This window comes from Silurus meridionalis, chromosome 21 (assembly GCF_014805685.1).
Source record: "Silurus meridionalis isolate SWU-2019-XX chromosome 21, ASM1480568v1, whole genome shotgun sequence".
In the NCBI taxonomy this organism is placed as follows: Eukaryota; Metazoa; Chordata; class Actinopteri; order Siluriformes; family Siluridae; genus Silurus; species Silurus meridionalis.
In genome coordinates this window covers 2,572,321-2,591,524 of record NC_060904.1, presented here as the reverse complement: position 1 = coordinate 2,591,524, position 19,204 = coordinate 2,572,321, and the positions used below count along the sequence as shown (strand labels likewise).

The 19,204-nt window shown below is 38.8% G+C and overlaps 2 protein-coding genes and 1 non-coding gene across 3 annotated transcripts; all 3 read right to left on the bottom strand.

Moving 5' to 3' along the window:
- Positions 1-77: 77 nt before the first annotated feature.
- trnag-ccc lies at positions 78-150 on the bottom strand. Its single transcript has one exon. It is a non-coding gene; the product is annotated as a tRNA-Gly (tRNA).
- A 751-nt stretch (positions 151-901) lies between these two features.
- On the bottom strand, positions 902-4,826 carry abhd10b (abhydrolase domain containing 10, depalmitoylase b). The gene is made up of 5 exons (XM_046877399.1): positions 4,699-4,826; positions 3,604-3,790; positions 2,913-3,024; positions 1,986-2,123; positions 902-1,494 (listed from the first exon to the last, which is right to left on the bottom strand). The coding sequence occupies exons 1-5, from the start codon at positions 4,793-4,795 to the stop codon at positions 1,153-1,155; spliced, it is 876 nt and encodes a 291-aa protein (XP_046733355.1). The 5' UTR covers positions 4,796-4,826; the 3' UTR covers positions 902-1,152.
- Positions 4,827-5,733: 907 nt separating this feature from the next.
- On the bottom strand, positions 5,734-14,558 carry LOC124375524 (acyl-coenzyme A thioesterase 9, mitochondrial-like). The gene is given in 17 exon segments (XM_046833963.1): positions 5,734-7,060; positions 7,816-7,966; positions 8,437-8,524; positions 8,618-8,703; positions 8,803-8,860; positions 8,862-8,891; positions 9,466-9,577; positions 9,686-9,753; positions 9,850-9,923; positions 10,784-10,887; positions 10,982-11,065; positions 11,216-11,253; positions 11,718-11,888; positions 12,002-12,047; positions 13,024-13,050; positions 14,179-14,252; positions 14,413-14,558. Coding segments are annotated over 17 exon segments (1,284 nt in total). The 5' UTR covers positions 14,427-14,558; the 3' UTR covers positions 5,734-7,001.
- Positions 14,559-19,204: the final 4,646 nt, after the last annotated feature.

Genomic DNA, 19,204 nt, shown 5'->3' with positions numbered 1-19,204 from the left:
CGCTGGATGCCCTTCCTAACGCAACCCTCCCCAATTTATCCGGGCTTGGGACCGGCACTGAGAGTGGCTGGGGTTGGTTCCCTGACCGGGAATCGAACCCGGGTCGCAGCGGTGGGAGCGCTGCATCTTAACCACTAGACCACCAGGGGAAATGTGCTTATGATTAAATCCAATAATTATTGCCACCTTTCATGAAAAGGGACAAAAAGTAATGCATATTTTTTTATAACGAGTGGTTAGATCTAGCACCTTGTAGAACCTTGTTGGTTCTGTGCCTCTGGAAGAACTCAAGTTTCTTCCTAGAACCACTTTCAGGAAAAAAGAATCTTCTCAAGGTGCCAAAAATCAATCCAAAAAACGTTTGTCTTATTGTCTAGGTGATGCTACTAAAGACCCTCAACTGCAGAAAAAAAGAATAAATAGCTTCAGAAAAAGAAAAAAAAAACCCGAATAATCATTTGGTTAGTATTTAAATAGATTTATAGGATAATAAAATAAAGTGATGAATAAAACACCACATTTCGGATCCCTGACTGCTCTTGTGTACGAGTATTTAAAAATGTTTTAATTTCGCTCTGTCTGATTGCGTGCGATCGCTGACTGGCTGAAAGGTCAATCGTGTAGTTGGGAAGCGGGATGAAGCGTCTCGGCTGGACGAGCGAGTCACAGTTCAGTGCACACACTCGGCCCTAATCGCGTGTTAATAAACAACTGAGTAATTCCTGGAGTAGAGTGAGTGGCTCAGTACTGACCTTATACACACACACACACACACACACACACACACACACACACACACACACACGAGAGAGCGGAGCAGAAAAAGGTCAGCTGTTTTGTGGCAGCTTTGATCAATAACAAACAAATCAGGGATTATTTATTAACAGAGAAGAAACTTACGCTGGATAGAACATGATTTATTTGGTTATATGACATGGTAAAGAAGGCACAAGAGAGAAAGATGGTGGTAACGAACCATGAGAACAACAGTGTCCAAAAAAACAACAAAAAAGCAGCTTTAATCAGACGCCTAATCCGAGACTCTAACGTGCAAACAAACATTCGGAAAACACAAACCAATGAAACAGTAAATGAAGGCACAAAGGAAACAGGTTTCTCAGGAAGCTCTGGCTGCTTTTCTAGCCCTCACAGTCATGCCAAGGTGGTCAGCTTGTCGATGAGGTCATCGATGGTGTACACCATGAGCTTGATGTCATCCTTGTCGGCCATGTGGTGCTGCCCGTGGCGCCGGAGGATGACGTCGACGTCGTTGCTCAGCACGCGCTCGGCGACCTGCAAGGAGATGTGCCAGGGCACGTCTTCGTCCTTCAGGCCGTGGATAAGGCGCACGGGGCACGTGATGGGGATGGGGCTCTGCAGCAAGCAGTGATTCGCTGCTTCCTTTAGCAAATCCATGCTAACAGTGTACACGCCTTCCTCGTTGCTTTTGGTCGGGATCGTCCACGCGCCCTTGTCTTCAAACTCCTTCCTTGTCTGATAGACAGAGAAATATGGCATTTACACTGATAAAAAAAACTGATTTCTAGTCATTTTGTTTTCAATAAGTATGAACAGGATGCGATAAGCTGATGAGTAAACAGCTTCATTTTGAAGCTCTGAGACATAATAGTGCATTCTGTCCTCTAGGTTCGCTAAGGACATTTATATACACATTTAGACATCATTCCATTGATATACATCAAAGAAAACAGCTCTTGATTCAGATTTTTAGACAAAAAAAAATAAACATGTTGAATGGGTCATCTGATGGACGTTTATCTCACTGGGTCATCTGATGGACGTTTATCTCACTGGGTCATCTGATGGAGACGTTTCTCACTTTTTAGAAGAAATCTCGAGTGCTTTTTAACAGTGCGTTAGTCGGGAAAAATCTTTAGACGTTTCTTAAACATGACGAGGCATAGTATTAACTTTAGAAAGAATGTGAGAAAAGACGTGAGCGAGCTAGCTGATGTGCTTCTGACCTCCAGAGGAAGTGATTGGAACGCTGTGACTAAGTGATCGGCTGCTGTCGAAATGCCCACGAGAGCTTTCGTCTTCTCGGGGCGAGCGATTGCGGCCAGGAGCATCAGCCACCCGCCCATACTGGACCCCACCAGAATCTGCAAAGCAAAACATTTTAATATTAATAATATAAATCAACACTCAGGCATGGTATTATCAAACTGCCCCTCTTGGGGCCCTTGAGTAAGGCTCTTGGTTGACATGGCTGAACCTGCTTCTTAATATCGCTGGGATATGTGAAGAAAGTACAGTACATGTGACAAATACAAAGCATCCTTCGTTCTTTTTAACTTTCTGCCATCTGAAATGCATGTAACTGCAGAGAAAAAAAAAATTATACATAAAAAAGAGATCTGGGAAAAACCCAAATCATTTGAAGCTGGAAAATGACTCACTAATTGAGCGATGACAGATCAGGCAATTTTCTTCATGATCTGTTTCATTTATTAAGGTCAATTTTAATCAGAGTGACCTGGAAAAAAGAATGCCAAAATCTAGATTCCCATCGTGACCTTTGATTGGGCCATATATGAGTTTAGGAGAAAAAAAAAGAAAAGGTGTTTGAAAAAGAAGGAGCAGCTTCATGTCTAACAGTAGAGGGCGCTAAACAGATTAATCATGTTTTCTATTTATTTTGATTTTATTTAGAAATATGAAATAAATGAGAGAAACCAAGGCAACATTAATGCTAATATTTGTTATAATGCAATTTCTATTTTAGACCTGTTGGCCTCGAACAAGTGGTCCAGCCCTTGAATTGTAGTCTGGTAAAATTTACAGGATTATTTTTTTCCTAGAAAAAAGACATTCTCATGAATTAGTTCAAATCTGTGTCCTCTATTCAACAAGACGTCTTTTTTTACAGGAAAATAGCATTAAAATTTCACCTGAGGCCCTTCTGCCACTTCATCCAACATGAAAAGGACGTCCTTCTTCCAGCTTCCGATCGTTCCCTCGGAGAAAACGCCTTCCGATTCTCCGTGACCGGAATAATCAAACCTACAACCGGCACACACACACACACACACACACACACACACACACACACACACACACACACACACACACACACAACTTTCTTCGCATTAAAAGTTGCACATAGACTTCATCAGTTTCTAGTTACACTAATTGTCAAAAACAAGAGCATCAGGTTCCTGTAACTCACAATACAGCAGCTATAAACATTAGTTCATTATTATCTCTTTTTTTTCTCTTTAATGAGTGATTTACAGACTCCCACGTCCTGAATATTTAGAAAAGAGCACAGCTTCACCTCTGACTGTACTAAAGCAGAGTGCACAGTTTTTCTAAATGTTGTTATTGATCAGGGAGGTTATGATACAAGCCCCAGACTGAGCAGGTAGTAAAGCACCGATACAATACTAAAACAAACACAGGAATTAATACACCTGTGATTTAGAGCTGTGTGACTGTTAGAGCTCTGACTTGATCAGTCCTGTGGATCACATCGTTTCTTAATAAACTACAATAAATAAGAGTTACATTGAAGAATAAAGTTTTGTCCAATTTACAATGAATCATTACGTGTAATGAAATTTTAGACTGAGGTTTGTTTACCTTACATAAGAATGACCTAAAGACCTGCAGAATTCCTCCAGAGCTTCTGCTTTGGGTCCATTCATGTTCGAGCCAAAGCCGGGCAGGAACATTACGCCGGGACTTTTCCCTTTCACTCTGCGAAAGGCCAGCTTCGGGAGGTCCGGCCGGGAAATGTACTGCACCGTACTGGACTTCTGTCTGACTCCTGGGTTCAAGCAGAAGACATTTTATCAAGCAAACCAGCATCATCTTACACCATCTGTGTGTTGTAGTGTAGACTGAATTGTCACGTGACAAAATAAGATGGTGGACAATGTTGTATTGCAGTTGATGTGCCTGATGTCCAGTCTGATATTGAGGTTAAAGATTGATGTCACTTTGTCTGACATTTTTTATTCTCCCCCAATTTACGGAACGAACACTCGCAATTGGACCAATTGAAAGAGATGGAAAGTAAATGATGGACAGAAGAGACAGAAAAAAAAAAGGAGAAGTTTTTAGATGTGTCATGGAAATGATCCTCTGTAGCTTATAATTCACATAATCAACATCTGAGGAAAATATTTATGTGGACAAACAGTGGGCAGGTCTGTAAATACCTCCAGCTGACAAAGGAACAATGTAGAAGGTGAACACTGACGTGTAGGTGTGAACACCAGTATGATGATGGGTGACACAAAACACGCAGACAAACATAAACACGTGTTCCAGGCCGGAAATCAGACTTCCAAACGTGAATTTTGTTTAAAGTCAGGGTTTAATTCTATATGTTTTAAGTGATTATAAGAATAAATCAACTACTGCACCTATAATTATAAGTATTAGGTATTGAAGTGACAAATCAGGATTACATAAGCATTACGTCTTAACACATCCATATCATTTAAACAGAAATGTGGCACCTTTATCCACCAAAACTCCTGCATTTATAGTGTTTATTTCGTTATTAAGTAAAATCTTTTTAACCAAAAGCATGCAGCTGATCCCCCAGAAGGTTCACTCTGCCTGAAGGGCTTTTCCACGCCACATCCCCCTCTATCTCCTGCTCCGAACAAACTCTTCAGTCGTTAATTTCTGGGGGAAATATCAGGTAGAGAAAGCGATTTTACTGACCCTGGAAACATTTGGGAGAAAGCAGCCGGACTGCTCCATTACACAACACCTGAAAACCTCGTCTTCGGCAGTGAGTTAAAGCCACAGCGGCAGCCATACTGCGCCCCGCGCTGCCCTCCAAAGCAAATATCGCGAGATTTCAACTTGGGTTGCCATGTATAACGAAATCTCGTTCGGTCAGGTTGCCCGTTAGTTAGATTTACCACCGAAAAGGTGGAACATATTTTGGGGGGTATATTTAGGGTGTGTTTGAGCTTTAATTTCTTATTATGTATTTTTTTTTTATCGATTCTATAAAGTCAAACTCAGAATGCTTTTTATATTATAAAGGATGCAATGTTATATATAAAATTAATCCTCTCCAATTGGAATTAAACCAATCTGCAGCAGGCCGTAATGGGAAAACCATCAACACCTGTTATCACTCTCAACTGTTTTCCTTATATCACATCAATTTACAACAATTACTTCATTTGCGAAATACTCTCTTTTTTCACATAAGGTGAATATTTAAATATTGTACGCTGAACAAATGCCTTCCTGAGATCACCTTACAGCAGCTTAAAAAAAAATCACAGAAATTACTATAAAAACTCCACAGTTCCTCCCAGGCCAGAGAACATACTGCTGACAATTATACTGACACTGGAGACTCCTTCCATAAAGGTCAAACAAAAGTTTCCTTACAGAAAAAACCATGACCATATTATTATCTACATTTTTCTCTTTCTATATAAATGTTCCAAAAATGAAAAAAGTAACGTTTTTGAATCCATTCATGATTTGAGTTTATGCAAATACACATCTATTAAATAAATAAATACAACATGGAGTTGCGATTATGCAGCAAAGAGGATGAAGAAGATCTGAGAATGAAAGAAAACTGTGGTATATTTGTTAATAATAATATTAAATGACAGTAGTAATAATAATAAGAAATAAAAGTAGTTGTTATAAAAACATTTTTCAACAACAATATTCATCAATAATATTTCAATAATTCCAGCAAAAAATCTCAAGCGTTTCACTCAGAAATCTTGAATAATCTTTATTAAAGGCTGTTTTATTTTTCATTACAAAAATGAAATACAAAACAAATATTTGCATTACAGCAGAGAACATGATGGATATCTATATTTGTTGGGTTGAACAGAGCTAATAGAGATGTGATATGCACATGCAAAGAACGTGAAATTCTGTCAGTTTATTTACACGCTTCCAGTCCAAAGTAACATTTCTCTCTTATAAGTGCACTTGAAGCCGTCCTTTATTTGATCGAGCTCCTTATTATACAACACGTTCAACACTTCTTGCCTTCTGTTACCTGCTTGCTATTATAGTCCATGTAGAGATCCCTGCCTGTATTTTGTAGAAACTTCTGCTTGACTGAAATACACAATATGGACAAAAGTATTGGGACACCTAACTTTTTCAACGATGTGTGGTTCTACACCAAAACTGTTACCACAAAGTTATAGGCACAAAGTTCTATAGGACGTCTTTGGACGCTGTGGATGAATGACATTTTCCTTTCACCTGAACAAACCTGTTCCAGCATGACACAAAGTGCACAAAGCCAGATCCATGTAGATATGTTTCACTTGGCTTAGAGTGGAAGATCTTGATTGAAGATCGTGATTTTCATGCAAATCTCCATAAGCACAATTCAAAATCTAGTGGAACATCTTCCCAGAAGAGTGGAGCTTATTATAACAGCGAATTGGGACTAAATGTGGAATTGGATGTTCAGAAAGTACATAGAAATCTTATGCTCGGGTTTCCACAAACATTTATCCATATAGCCTACACAGATAAGGACATAACCTGCTGTCAATAACTGAAAAATGTTAACACTTGGAGAAATTTCTAAGATCTGAAAGGTGCAAATCCTTTTAAACTGTAACAATAAACTCCAGCAAAACCTTTTCTGCACAATCATTCAGTCAATCTAGTGTTCAAAAGACAGGAAGACCCTCTGGTTACTAAAAACACACAGATCTATATGGCGATGAATGTGTTCTAACGTCTTAATACAAAGTGCAATAGACACTATAGAGTGCAATAGACAGTCTAATACACTTAACATTGTCTTTTGTAGTGAGAACTTGGCATAAACGTGCAAAAAAAAGTAAAGTATGTTGAATGTTGATATGAGTGTACATATATTTTATGTAAATATTAATAAATGAACAAAAAGTAAATCATAAAATGGCCTCCAACAAAAAGTGCTGTACATTTGTGTTTTGTTTTTTTTGGCTTCACTGCATGAAATCTTTACAGATTTTTTGTATGCTGATTGTTCCTCACTGGCTCTTCATTGTCTCATCAAAGTGTCTTTTCCCATCCAGGTAGAGCATGGACTCTAGAGGAGACAAACAGATAATATGGATTAATGTTTTATATCTAATCATCATATCAGTTACTTAGCAACAGTGGAGGAGGTGCTTTTTTAAACATCCCATTCCGCATTTAGTTCCCATTTGCTGTTATAATAACACTCTTCTGGTAGATGTTCCACTAGATTTTGGAGTGTGCTTGTGGAGATTTGTGCTCATATAAGATGTATTTTTGATAAACAGGTGCTGTCTAGATTTGATTTGAAACTGTAATTGTCCTTGTGGATCTTTGTGGATCTTTGTTACCTTCTGTTGGTAGGATGTTACCATTAAGGACCAATAGAACACCTGTAGTGACGTGTAGATCATGTTGGTTTCCAATAATTTTCCAAAATGGGTTTTTCGGGTGACAGTAATGATTTAACATTGTACACAAATACACTATAAAGGAGAAACCATTTGGTAATGAATGTAATAGTAACGGCTGTTGATATTTATAATGGAAACCATGAGAATTCTGTAACTTGACTGGTTAAAATGAAAACGCCACATTATGTACTGAAGATGAAAAAACCCAGACATTACTTTTAAGTCTATGCAATGAAATTGGTGGTCAAATAATTTCCATTCATTTTGTCCATATGACTAATTTTTTCACCTCTTGTAGCACTGAAGCGACATCTCATCATCTCGTAATCCTGATCCTGTTTAATCAATTTCAACTACAGGGCACTAAAAGATTGTAAAGCAGTGAGAAACAAAAGTAGACATCGTGTCTAACCTCCATAACTCTGTGGAACCACAGCTGGAACAGGCTTCTCGACTTGAAAGGTGAAGTGAAAGACGTTGGTGGTGTCGTGCTGCCGGGTCAAAGGGTCGAGCACCTCGGTGTGAACACGAACCTGAACGTGGTGTTCTTCAGTGTAACACACCTGGAAAAAAAAAAAGCACCAGGGTCACACATTAGCACTCTAACACACATTAGCAGCCTAACACACTTTTCATGATGTGACTGATACCTTAACCAGTCCATTGGATCTAACATGATGTTTATTCTAATACAGTGCTGTTGAATTCTTGAAGCTGATTGGTCATAAGGTGACCAGGTGATTAAGCCTTGGGTCAGAGCAGCTTGGGCATTCATTCTGGCACCAAAATTATTTTGGTTCTGTCTTCATTTTAATTACTTATAACTTACAGATCATGTTTGCGGTAGTAAGAGTAACCCCCAATCATATAAATAATATATAAATATATAATATATAATAATAATAATTTATATAAATATTTTCTGAGAGTTTAAGGGTATGGAGACAGACGATCCTCTGGCGACCCCTAAAGGTAGACGCCGGAAGTGTAGAATTATTTTCCAAAATTATAATTTAATTATTTATTATTTTACCTGTGAGGACAACATAAGCAGGGATCCGATCTCCACGGGTTTGCGGAACATGATGTCATCCACCGCCACCAGCATCGGCCTACAACCCCTGTGATAAACACAACAACGCAAGACATAAATCAGTAAACATGGCACAAATCGCTCAGTAACAGTGTGTTTAAATATCAAAACTGAATCTTACGCAAATGCACAGGCATTGGCCCAGCCCAGCTCATACGCCTTCCTCATCAGGAAACCACCAAATATCCGATTGAAGATGTTCCTTTCCTAGATCGTAAACACACACACGCACACACAAACACTGCATGCTTAATTAAAATTAAAAATACAACATTTTAATTTTCATATCAGTGAATTCTCACTGACCTGTGGATGGCAGATCTCCAAGCCTTTAAGCTTAGCGTCCTCCATCCATATAGCTTTGGGGAAGAATCCGACCCCGAAAGCTAACCGTTCTAAAAACAAAACAAAAAAAAATCCATCACATTATCATACACTATATGGACAAAAGGACACGACTTTTCAAGTCATATGTGGATCTTCACCAAACTGTCACCACAAATCTGAAGGCACACAACTGTATAGGACGTCTTTAAATGTAGTAGCATCCATGAAGTTCTGCTTTACATGTATTAGAGTGGAAGATCTTCTGCTATAGAGCTCCAACCTATTGAACACCTTTAGGATGAATGTGAACCCAGGCCTCCTCATCTCACTTGACTTTAATACGGTGAAAAAACCTTGTGGCTGAATGAATCTCGCACAAATCTCCACAAAATCTAGTGGAACATCTTCCCAGAAGAGTGGAGCTCAGTGGAAATATTAGAAAAAATGAAATGTCTGTAGAGTTGAAATAAATTGAGTTACGTTATGAAAAAAAGAGTTTGTGTTTAATATAAAGATCAATAGCAGAAAAATTATCCACGAGTAAGCCTTTCAGAAAATCTACTGCATGAAATGTAGGTCCAGTAGAGTTATAACTCTAGCTGTCTCAGTGTGTGTGTGTGTGTGTGTGTGTGTGTGTCGTACTTTGTGTCGAGTGTGTTGAGGAACAGGCTGTGCACCAGCGTCCTCTCCTCCGCTGTAGGAGCCACCTTGAGTAAAGAGGATGTGCTCAAATCCACACGTCTCTTCTTATTAACTGAAGTGACAAATACATACACGTGTATAGTGAATGTTGAACTGACAAAACACACATTTATACGGAAATGTAGTGTAATAGAAAATATTACACAAACTAAATTCTTACTTTCTCCTTGCTGGAAAATCTTCTCCTCCTCTGGGCTCTCCAGTTTCAGCGGGTTTACGAACGCAGCCCTACAGCGGTTCACAGTGTTAACGAAACTACGCGCACTGACATGAAGATCAAAAATCACCTTACAATCATCACCGTCATTAAGATGGTCATTGTACCTTTTATTTTCTGGATCTCGTGCGACCATCACGAACGTGGCATCTAACACAGGTGTGTACGCTCCATCGTGGAACTGTAGGAAACAGGGAGGAGTACGGCTGCTTTTACACTCGTCCGAAAAAAGAAAAGAAAAGCTAGCAGTACTCATGCCAGTGCTAGATGGAGCATCGAGAAACTGACTAAATGGATTAGATTGCGCATTAGATTAGACTCAGTACTATTAGTAATGCAGATTATAATAAAGATTGGTGTTGGACATGTTTTCTGTAGCTTGAATGTATCGGAGTTTGTTCACACTGTTTTGTTTGCGATGCTGCAAAAATCTGAACATTGTAAATAAAATATTTTCCATGCAACATAAACCTTGTCATATACGCCGTCTAACTAAATAAGACACCATTTTTTTGTGACTTAAAGATGTTTCAGTGTAGGATTTCCTGTACATGCTGAATATTTGCTGAGAAAAAAAAACAACAACAAAAAAAAAACAGCCTATTAAACATAATACATAATAAATTGTGTACAGTCTCATCGAAAAGTGTCCAAGTTGCTCACCTGTGTCATGTGCATCTTGGCTTCGATTGAAGTCTTTCCCACCCAGGTCACATGACCTGTGAACTTGATATCGCAATCTGGGTAGATTATGTTCCTTCGCATGTCTAGAAAATCACAACACGCTGATATTACACACTGATTAGGGTTGTTATTACAGAGCTTACAGAAACACGCACGTTATATAATATAGGCGTTTACCGATTTTGTCCACCAGCGCTGTGACGATGGACAGAGGGGATCTCTCCAGCTCCTTATTCCATGTGTGAGAGTAACAGATGAGCACTGCAGGGGAAAAACAACAACAAAAAAAACAGCCTATTAAACATAATACATAATAAATTGTGTACAGTCTCATCGAAAAGTGTCCAAGTTGCTCACCTGTGTCATGTGCATCTTGGCTTCGATTGAAGTCTTTCCCACCCAGGTCACATGACCTGTGAACTTGATATCGCAATCTGGGTAGATTATGTTCCTTCGCATGTCTAGAAAATCACAACACGCTGATATTACACACTGATTAGGGTTGTTATTACAGAGCTTACAGAAACACGCACGTTATATAATATAGGCGTTTACCGATTTTGTCCACCAGCGCTGTGACGATGGACAGAGGGGATCTCTCCAGCTCCTTATTCCATGTGTGAGAGTAACAGATGAGCACTGCAGGGGAAAAACAACAACAACAACAACAACATGTAATGCTGGACTGATAATTTTTTAAATCTGGCATTAGATACAGAGATATATATATATATATATATATATATATATATATATATATATATATATATAGTTATGATGCTGAAGTACCTGCTATACTGTCAAGATCTTCCAAAATCCGACCAAACCTTTAGAAAGAGAGTATTTGCAGAAATTAATAGATTGAGTGTAATCAAGTTAAATGTATAAGTTTATCTCTTTTGTGCGAGACAGAAGTGACAACAGTGAAGGGAAAAACCCTGAGACGGTATGAGGAAGACACCTTGAGACCCCATCTAAACACAAGGTGTAATTTCCATGCCCCTGAGGTACCAGTGATCCAATCATCTTCTTCTTTCCAGAGCCGCCCCAAGTAAGAACAACCAACATGGCATTATACTACTGTTACACTTAATATTAAGATGTAGCTGCTCGTATATTTCCAAATAACAGTGATCTTCAATGGGGAATTTAAGCCCAGGAGCACCAGTTTGGTGGTGCTGGGATTCAACAAAAAGACCCTCCAATCAGACTTTATTATTGCGGTAGTTTATCCAGAACTTCCTGCTTAAAATCCAAACAGAATTCATAGAATGAGGTACTGAAGTGTTACCTGACACTGTTGTGGACGTTGAGGTATTTCTCCCGGACCGAGCGCTGCGTCCCTAAAGGAAGATGCACCTCGATCTCGCTCTCCTTCATGGTCTTTGCGGGAAGCTCCTCCTGACTGTTAGCAAGGTGTTTACTCAGCAAGATTCTTTCAGCCAGAGCCTGCTGATGATCTCTGCATGAAGAAATGATTCGTCAGCTTTAGGTTAAACTGCTTTGTGACATTGTAATAAGTGGCATACAAATAAAACTGAATTGAATCGATTATGTTTGAAACGATGTTTTTACTTCCAGTTGGTCGACGCTCCGACGATCTGCCTGAGCCGATTACGCACTGGATGGAAAAATGTCAAAAGGAAGCAGTTAGTGGATTTGGCGTGACTCCGAACTTCTGCAGACGGCTGCATGCAAAAGCGTAGCATTCACTCATATCGTCTCAGTGTAACCCTCGTCATAATACACCGACAAAGATCTGGCAAAACGTGAAATTTCTTTCTTTCCACTCTTCTGGGAAGATGTTCCACCAGATTTTGTGGAGATTTGTGTGAGATTTATTCAGGCACAAGTGCATGAGTAAAGTCAGGAACTGATATAAGTGAGAAGGTGAGGAGGCCTGAGGTGCAGCCAGTGTTTACATTCATCCCAAAGGTGTTCAACAGGGTATAGATATCTTCCACTCCAACCCATGTAAAGCATATCAAGAAGAAGAAGAGATCTTTATAGAGCTGGCCTTGTGCACAGGGGTATTGTCATGCTGGAACAGGTTTGGGATTCCAAGTTCAAGCGAAAGGAAAATTTCACTACATGTATACGATTGTGTGCTTCCAAATTTGTGATGACAGTTTGGGGAAGAACCTCATATTGGTGGAAAAGCCTGGTGTCCCAATACTATTGTCTATAAGGTGAATCACACCAAGTGCTGCTACAGTCTCATTGATTGTTTACTTTAAAACTACTTGGCTGATTTAATACATTTACTGTGAAGGGGAAAAATTGTGCGATGCATTAAAGCTGGAGATTTGTGAAAAGGGTATTTTCTGTACATCGGGTATCTGCACTACTGAGACGATATGCACAGACACAGAAGAGAAGAAAGTCTGAAATGCAGAAACGATTCTTATACACTGAAATGCAGCAAAAATTTTAAAATAATGAATGTGCAGATGACTGGAATAAAGATAAAGGAGTCTCTAAAGGTCACTTCTGTGCGAGTTTATAGGTAAAAAATGAAGAGAAATGCGGATGCGTTAGAAAGCCACTGGAATCCAGTAGAGGTTAAGGAGACGGAGGGGTTCATTTTACCAACACACCATTGGTCACAAGCAAGTGCGCGTTTCCTGTAAGGACACACAAACGCGTCAAAACAACATTGTGATGGAAGCAATTCGACAAAACTACAGCTATTTACACTACAAAACAGCGGCACTTTTATGACACAAAGTCAGAATGATGTAGTGATTGTTTATCACGTATAAAACACGGGAGAACCAAACTGCAAACTCAGCAACTACAAATAGATAAAAAAAAAACGTCCACCCTACAGAGCCTGTCTAAAGTTTGGAAACAGCTATTCGTTTATGGGTTTTGAGACACATGCATTTTTCTTTTCTATGCTTTTCTTTATTTCTGGAAGAAATTTCTGTGGAGTCGTTTTTTTGTCTCTAACAGAAGAACTTCTGAAAAACAGGAATGAGATTTTCGCAGACTGCCTCATCCCAAACATGGAGCAGGAAGCTTGAAGTTTTGGAGCAGGGAAAGTTTGGAGACTTCCAGGTAAACCAACATGGAACGCTATGCAATTCCGTCTGGACTACGTCTGCGTCTCACTGGAACAGACTTCATCGTGCAGCGAGACGATGAGCCGAATCGTTTGTCTGAGCTCTGTAAGCGTTATTTAGAGAGCAAAACAGTGGTCTGGAGTTATCTCTAGCATGGAATGACCTGCCCGATCACTGCACCTAAATCCTATTGAACTGCTCTGGGATGAGGTCTTACAAGAGGCACGGCATAGACTTTCAGAAGGTTTTGGAGAAACAAAATGTCTAAAGCTGTTATGAATTCTAAAGGAGGATTTTTGTTCGTTTAACGTAAACAAAAGGAACATGCACGTGTGTCTCAACAACCATTAAAGCCTTGGTGTCTCTCCAAACTTTTCCCAGGAACTGTGTTATTCTTTCACATGGCAGATTTCAGTGGTGGAGAAACAGAACCTTTGGGGAAACGGGAGAAGGTGGGAGCCCAGTTATTAAGGCATTGCACTTTTTGACCCAAAGGTTGTGAGTTCGAATCCCAGTCACACTAAGCTGCCATTGGGCCCCTGAGTAAGGCCCCTAACCTAATAGCTGCTCAGCTTTTTGAATGTAAGTGATGAAATGAAAAGTGTCGTTCTGGATAAGGGCGTGTCTCCCAAACAGTGTGTGTGTGTGTGTGTGTGTGTGTGTGTGTGTGTGTGTGTGTGTGTTTACCATCAGCCATATCAGGAGCTTTGCCATGCTGGGAAAAAGCCCTGAATGTACTGGAAGCTACAGACTTCAAAACCCTGAAACACACCAAAGAGTCAACAGTAACCAGCTACAACTCAATAAAGCGTTCAGAACATCATCATATTGAGGTCGCAGTCTAATTAACCTCCTTGTATTATTATATCTTAAAGATAATACATACAGTAATCATAAATAATAACTCTAATATCCCTTTACCTGTGTGAAAACATCCTGTTTGTGTTCTTTATATTCCTGCAGCAGTTGTACGACCTGACAGCTCCAACTCTACTCAAGGTGCAGAGAGTAGGGCTTCGTCCTCAACGCTCCTCAAGTACACGTGAAGGAAACTACACACAATTTCAGCGCCATTAGTATATACCCTATGTAGTGCACTTTAATACTGAGTACACGTGCAATTGAGATTCGCCCCAAGAACCACAGTATGTGTTTTGCCGGGCAGGTCCATGACGACTTCCTGTTTAAATTTACCGTAATGACTGATCAAAATGCGCATGTCAATATGTGGGCAAAAGTTTTGGGACACTAGTTTTCCAACTATGTGTGGTTCTTCTAAACCCAGCTCCATGAAGATATCATTTACATGTGTTGAAGTGGAAGATCTCAATCCGTATTGAACACTTTTGAGAACCCCCAGGTCTCCTCACCTTCTCACCTACAACACTTTACTCACATCCTTGTAGCTGAAAGAATCTCACACAAAATCTAGTGCATTTTTCCAGAAGGTTGGAGATTTTTTAAATAAAAGCAAATGAGGACTAAATGTGGGACGATCCGAACTGATTCGCACACAAATCTCCACAAGCACGCTGCAAAATGTTTCATATATGGATTTATTAGTTATCTTTGAAAACCAGGTTGTCTAATTGTTAACAAAACCCGAAGCGAAATGAACAAAACAATAATGATTGTAATTTACAGAAAATTTAATAGGAACGATGAGAACAAACATGGAAAAACACTTCGCTATATTTAATGTAAAACCTTTTCTTTCTACTTTTCATTTTTATTCGCCTTTCTGTCCTATTCTCAGGACCGGTCAGAGTCTGTAGCTTAAGCAGTTTGTGTGGTTCAGATGAACAGCAGAAAGTTTTACGCTCCAACATCTGATCTCCGCTCTGAGACACAGGGGTACTGACATGTAGGTAAGATGTGAGTGGTGACTGTGAAGACGACGAAACAAACCACACGAAGAAGAACCATACTCGAGAGAATGTCAAACAAATATGTTTTTTATTATTATACAGAACAAACACAACCATAAACAAGTGAAATGTGGGTTTATTTATTGTACAATGTGTATGCAGTCATTAAGAATTCCGATTATGCTATGTCATGTCCACAAGGGGGCGCCTTCACACTTAAATGTGTATTTATTTCGGGTATTATTGGTTATTTTTATATTTAAAAAATTTTCATAATGTGTATATTTAGCTGGTACAATAAATAAGTTATGTTTTTGCAAGATTTATGGCATATTACAAGTTTTGGGTTATATTATAATCATATTCCCTTATACTTTGGGGTACATGTCACTCCTGATTCACCACATGCAATGAAAGTCACGATGATTATTGAAAGCTTCAATGATTATTGTAAAACAAAATATTGTCAACGAAAATATAAGTTTGTGCAAGAAAACCCATAAAAACGAGACAACAGCTGAACAACCATTCGCCAGCTGCTGCTTTTATACGTCTGTAGTATTACGTTTATTACGGTAATGTTATGAGGCATCTAGTACGCTTGGGAACCTATATTGGGTGTGTTACGGTAATTTTGGGAAAATAATAAAAGTTCTGGTAAAAAGTCTTGGCTTTCTGTCGCGTCGTCCATTTAAGAAAGATTAACATTGTACCTATTAAACGACAGAACAACGTCTAGAAAAACAGTCTGTATATCAGACTAATGATTCTGTAGATCCATGAAAAAACATTTACTGCGGTTTCTATAGTCGCTGCTGGATTTCTGTTTTGGTTGAAGTCATTGGGATTGAGTTCTTCACTCATATGAATATACACAAATTCACGTCGAGTGGGATTGACTGATGGAGGAATCATTATGAGTCCGGTAATAAATTTCTCCACACAACTTTGTGCTCAGACACTTTTTTTTTCAACTCCGATTTTTTTTTCTTTCAACATAAAATGGAATTTTTCTCTCTTTTTTTAAACCCTTTTTTCTATTCAGACACTTTTCTGTTTAGACACTTTTCTATTCAGACACTTTTCTGTTCAGACACTTTTCTGTTCAGACACTTTTCTGTTCAGACACTTTTCTGTTTAGACACTTTTCTGTTTAGACACTTTTCAGTTCAGACACTTCAACTCAGACACTCTTCAACCCAGAATGGCATCTTCTCTCTGTAAATGTATATTTATTTCTGAAGTCACGTGTCCTTTCTTGAAGCCGACTCCCAGTCCCCCCGCACAATTTAGACTCCGTCTTCAGTTTACCAGTAATGATGTCACCAGTCATCTATTTTACAGAATCAGCAATAAAACCGGAAACGAAACTAACCGCCGCCCTGTTCAATTCATCTGAACTCACATCCTTTCTGAGAAACTGAGGCTTTCACGCAATGTTAATAACATTTATTAATATCTTTTATCTTTTCACATTTTCATTTACAACATTATCATAACAGGCTGTTTATTAACGTTTTTTGGGGGAAAAAAAGGGTGATTGTAATTTTGGGAGAAGAATAAAAGTTCTGGTAAAAAGTCTTGGCTTTCTGTCGCGTCGTCCATTTAAGAAAGATTAATATTGTACCTATTACACGACAGAACAACGTCTAGAAAAACAGTCTGTATATCAGACTAATGATTCTGTAAATCCATGAAAAAACATTTACTGCGGTTTCTATAGTCGCTGCTGGATTTCTGTTTTGGTTGAAGTCATTGGGATTGAGTTCTTCACTCATATGAATGTACACAAATTCACGTCGAGTGGGATTGACTGATGGAGGAATCATTATGAGTCCGTAATAAATTTCTCCACACAACTTTGTGCTCAGAATGGCATCTTCTCTCTGTAAATGTATATTTATTATTACTGATCTCACGTGTCCTTTCTTAAAGCAGCCTCGCAGTTCCCGCACAATGTAAATAAAAATGTTAATAATACAATAATCAACACATGAACTTTCTCACCAGTGTTTACATTTCAGTCTCAGGGGCTTTTTTTGTGTCTGGAAGGTTACAGGTTGATTAGAAATCATGTTGGGTCAAGTTCAGATTTTCTCTTGTCAGTGAAGTTCTGCGTTTTTCCTTCTAAAACAGGAAGTTACACTTTTGTCCAATTGTGTATCAGTGTTTAGACTCCGCCCACTGAACAAAATCTAACTGCGCACACAAGTCTTGTTCCAGTAGCTCAAAGAGTTTGTACAGTTTAGATGAATATGAGACGAAACATCATTCAGAAACATAAAAACGAGACTGCAGCTGAACAATCACTTACCAGCTGCTGCTTTTATACGTCTAGAAAAACAGTCTGTATATCAGACTAATGATTCTGTAAATCCATGAAAAAACATTTACTGCGGTTTCTATAGTCGCTGCTGGATTTCTGTTTTGGTTGAAGTCATTGGGATTGAGTTCTTCACTCATATGAATGTACACAAATTCACGTCGAGTGGGATTGACTGATGGAGGAATCATTATGAGTCCGGTAATAAATTTCTCCACACAACTTTGTGCTCAGAATGGCATCTTCTCTCTGTAAATGTATATTTATTATTACTGATCTCACGTGTCCTTTCTTAAAGCAGCCTCGCAGTTCCCGCACAATGTAAATAAAAATGTTAATAATACAATAATCAACACATGAACTTTCTCACCAGTGTTTACATTTCAGTCTCAGGGGCTTTTTTTGTGTCTGGAAGGTTACAGGTTGATTAGAAATCATGTTGGGTCAAGTTCAGATTTTCTCTTGTCAGTGAAGTTCTGCGTTTTTCCTTCTAAAACAGGAAGTTACACTTTTGTCCAATTGTGTATCAGTGTTTAGACTCCGCCCACTGAACAAAATCTAACTGCGCACACAAGTCTTGTTCCAGTAGCTCAAAGAGTTTGTACAGTTTAGATGAATATGAGACGAAACATCATTCAGAAACATAAAAACGAGACTGCAGCTGAACAATCACTTACCAGCTGCTGCTTTTATACGTCTAGAAAAACAGTCTGTATATCAGACTAATGATTCTGTAAATCCATGAAAAAACATTTACAGCGGTTTCTATAGTCGCTGCTGGATTTCTGTTTTGGTTGAAGTCATTGGGATTGAGTTCTTCACTCATATGAATATACACAAATTCACGTCGAGTGGGATTGACTGATGGAGGAATCATTATGAGTCCGGTAATAAATTTCTCCACACAACTTTGTGCTCAGACACTTTTTTTTTCAACTCCGATTTTTGTTTTTCAACTCAGAATGGCATTTTCTCTCTTTTTTAAACCCTTTTTTCCCCTCTTCAGACACTTTTCTGCTCAGAATGGCAATTTTCTCTCTTTTATAAACCCTTTTTTTCAGTTCAGACACTTCAACTCAGACACTCTTCAACCCAGAATGGCATCTTTTCTCTGTAAATGTATATTTATTTCTGAAGTCACGTGTCCTTTCTTGAAGCCGACTCCCAGTCCCCCTGCACAATTTAGACTCCGTCTTCAGTTTACCAGTAATTATGTCACCAGTCATCTATTTTACAGAATCAGCAATAAAACCGGAAACGAAACTAACCGCCGCCCTGTTCAATTCATCTGAACTCACATCCTTTCTGAGAAACTGAGGCTTTCACGCAATGTTAATAACATTTATTAATATCTTTTATCTTTTCACATTTTCATTTACAATATTATCATAACAGGCTGTTTATTAACGTTTTTTTGGGGGGAAAAAGGGTAATTTTATGTGAAATCAGACACTGAGGATCCCCATAATCACCAAAATGGCATGATCTTTATTTTATTACACCTTTGTGAATATTCGACTGT

Coding starts and splice junctions, on each gene's coding strand:
- abhd10b (XM_046877399.1), bottom strand. CDS start 4,795: ATGGCTGCCGCTGTGGCTTTAACTCACTGCCGAAGACGAGGTTTTCAG. Junction 3,025..3,603: donor TTAGGTCATTCTTATGTAAG/GTAAACAAACCT, acceptor TGCCGGTTGTAG/GTTTGATTATTCCGGTCACG. Junction 1,495..1,985: donor TCCAATCACTTCCTCTGGAG/GTCAGAAGCACA, acceptor TCTGTCTATCAG/ACAAGGAAGGAGTTTGAAGA.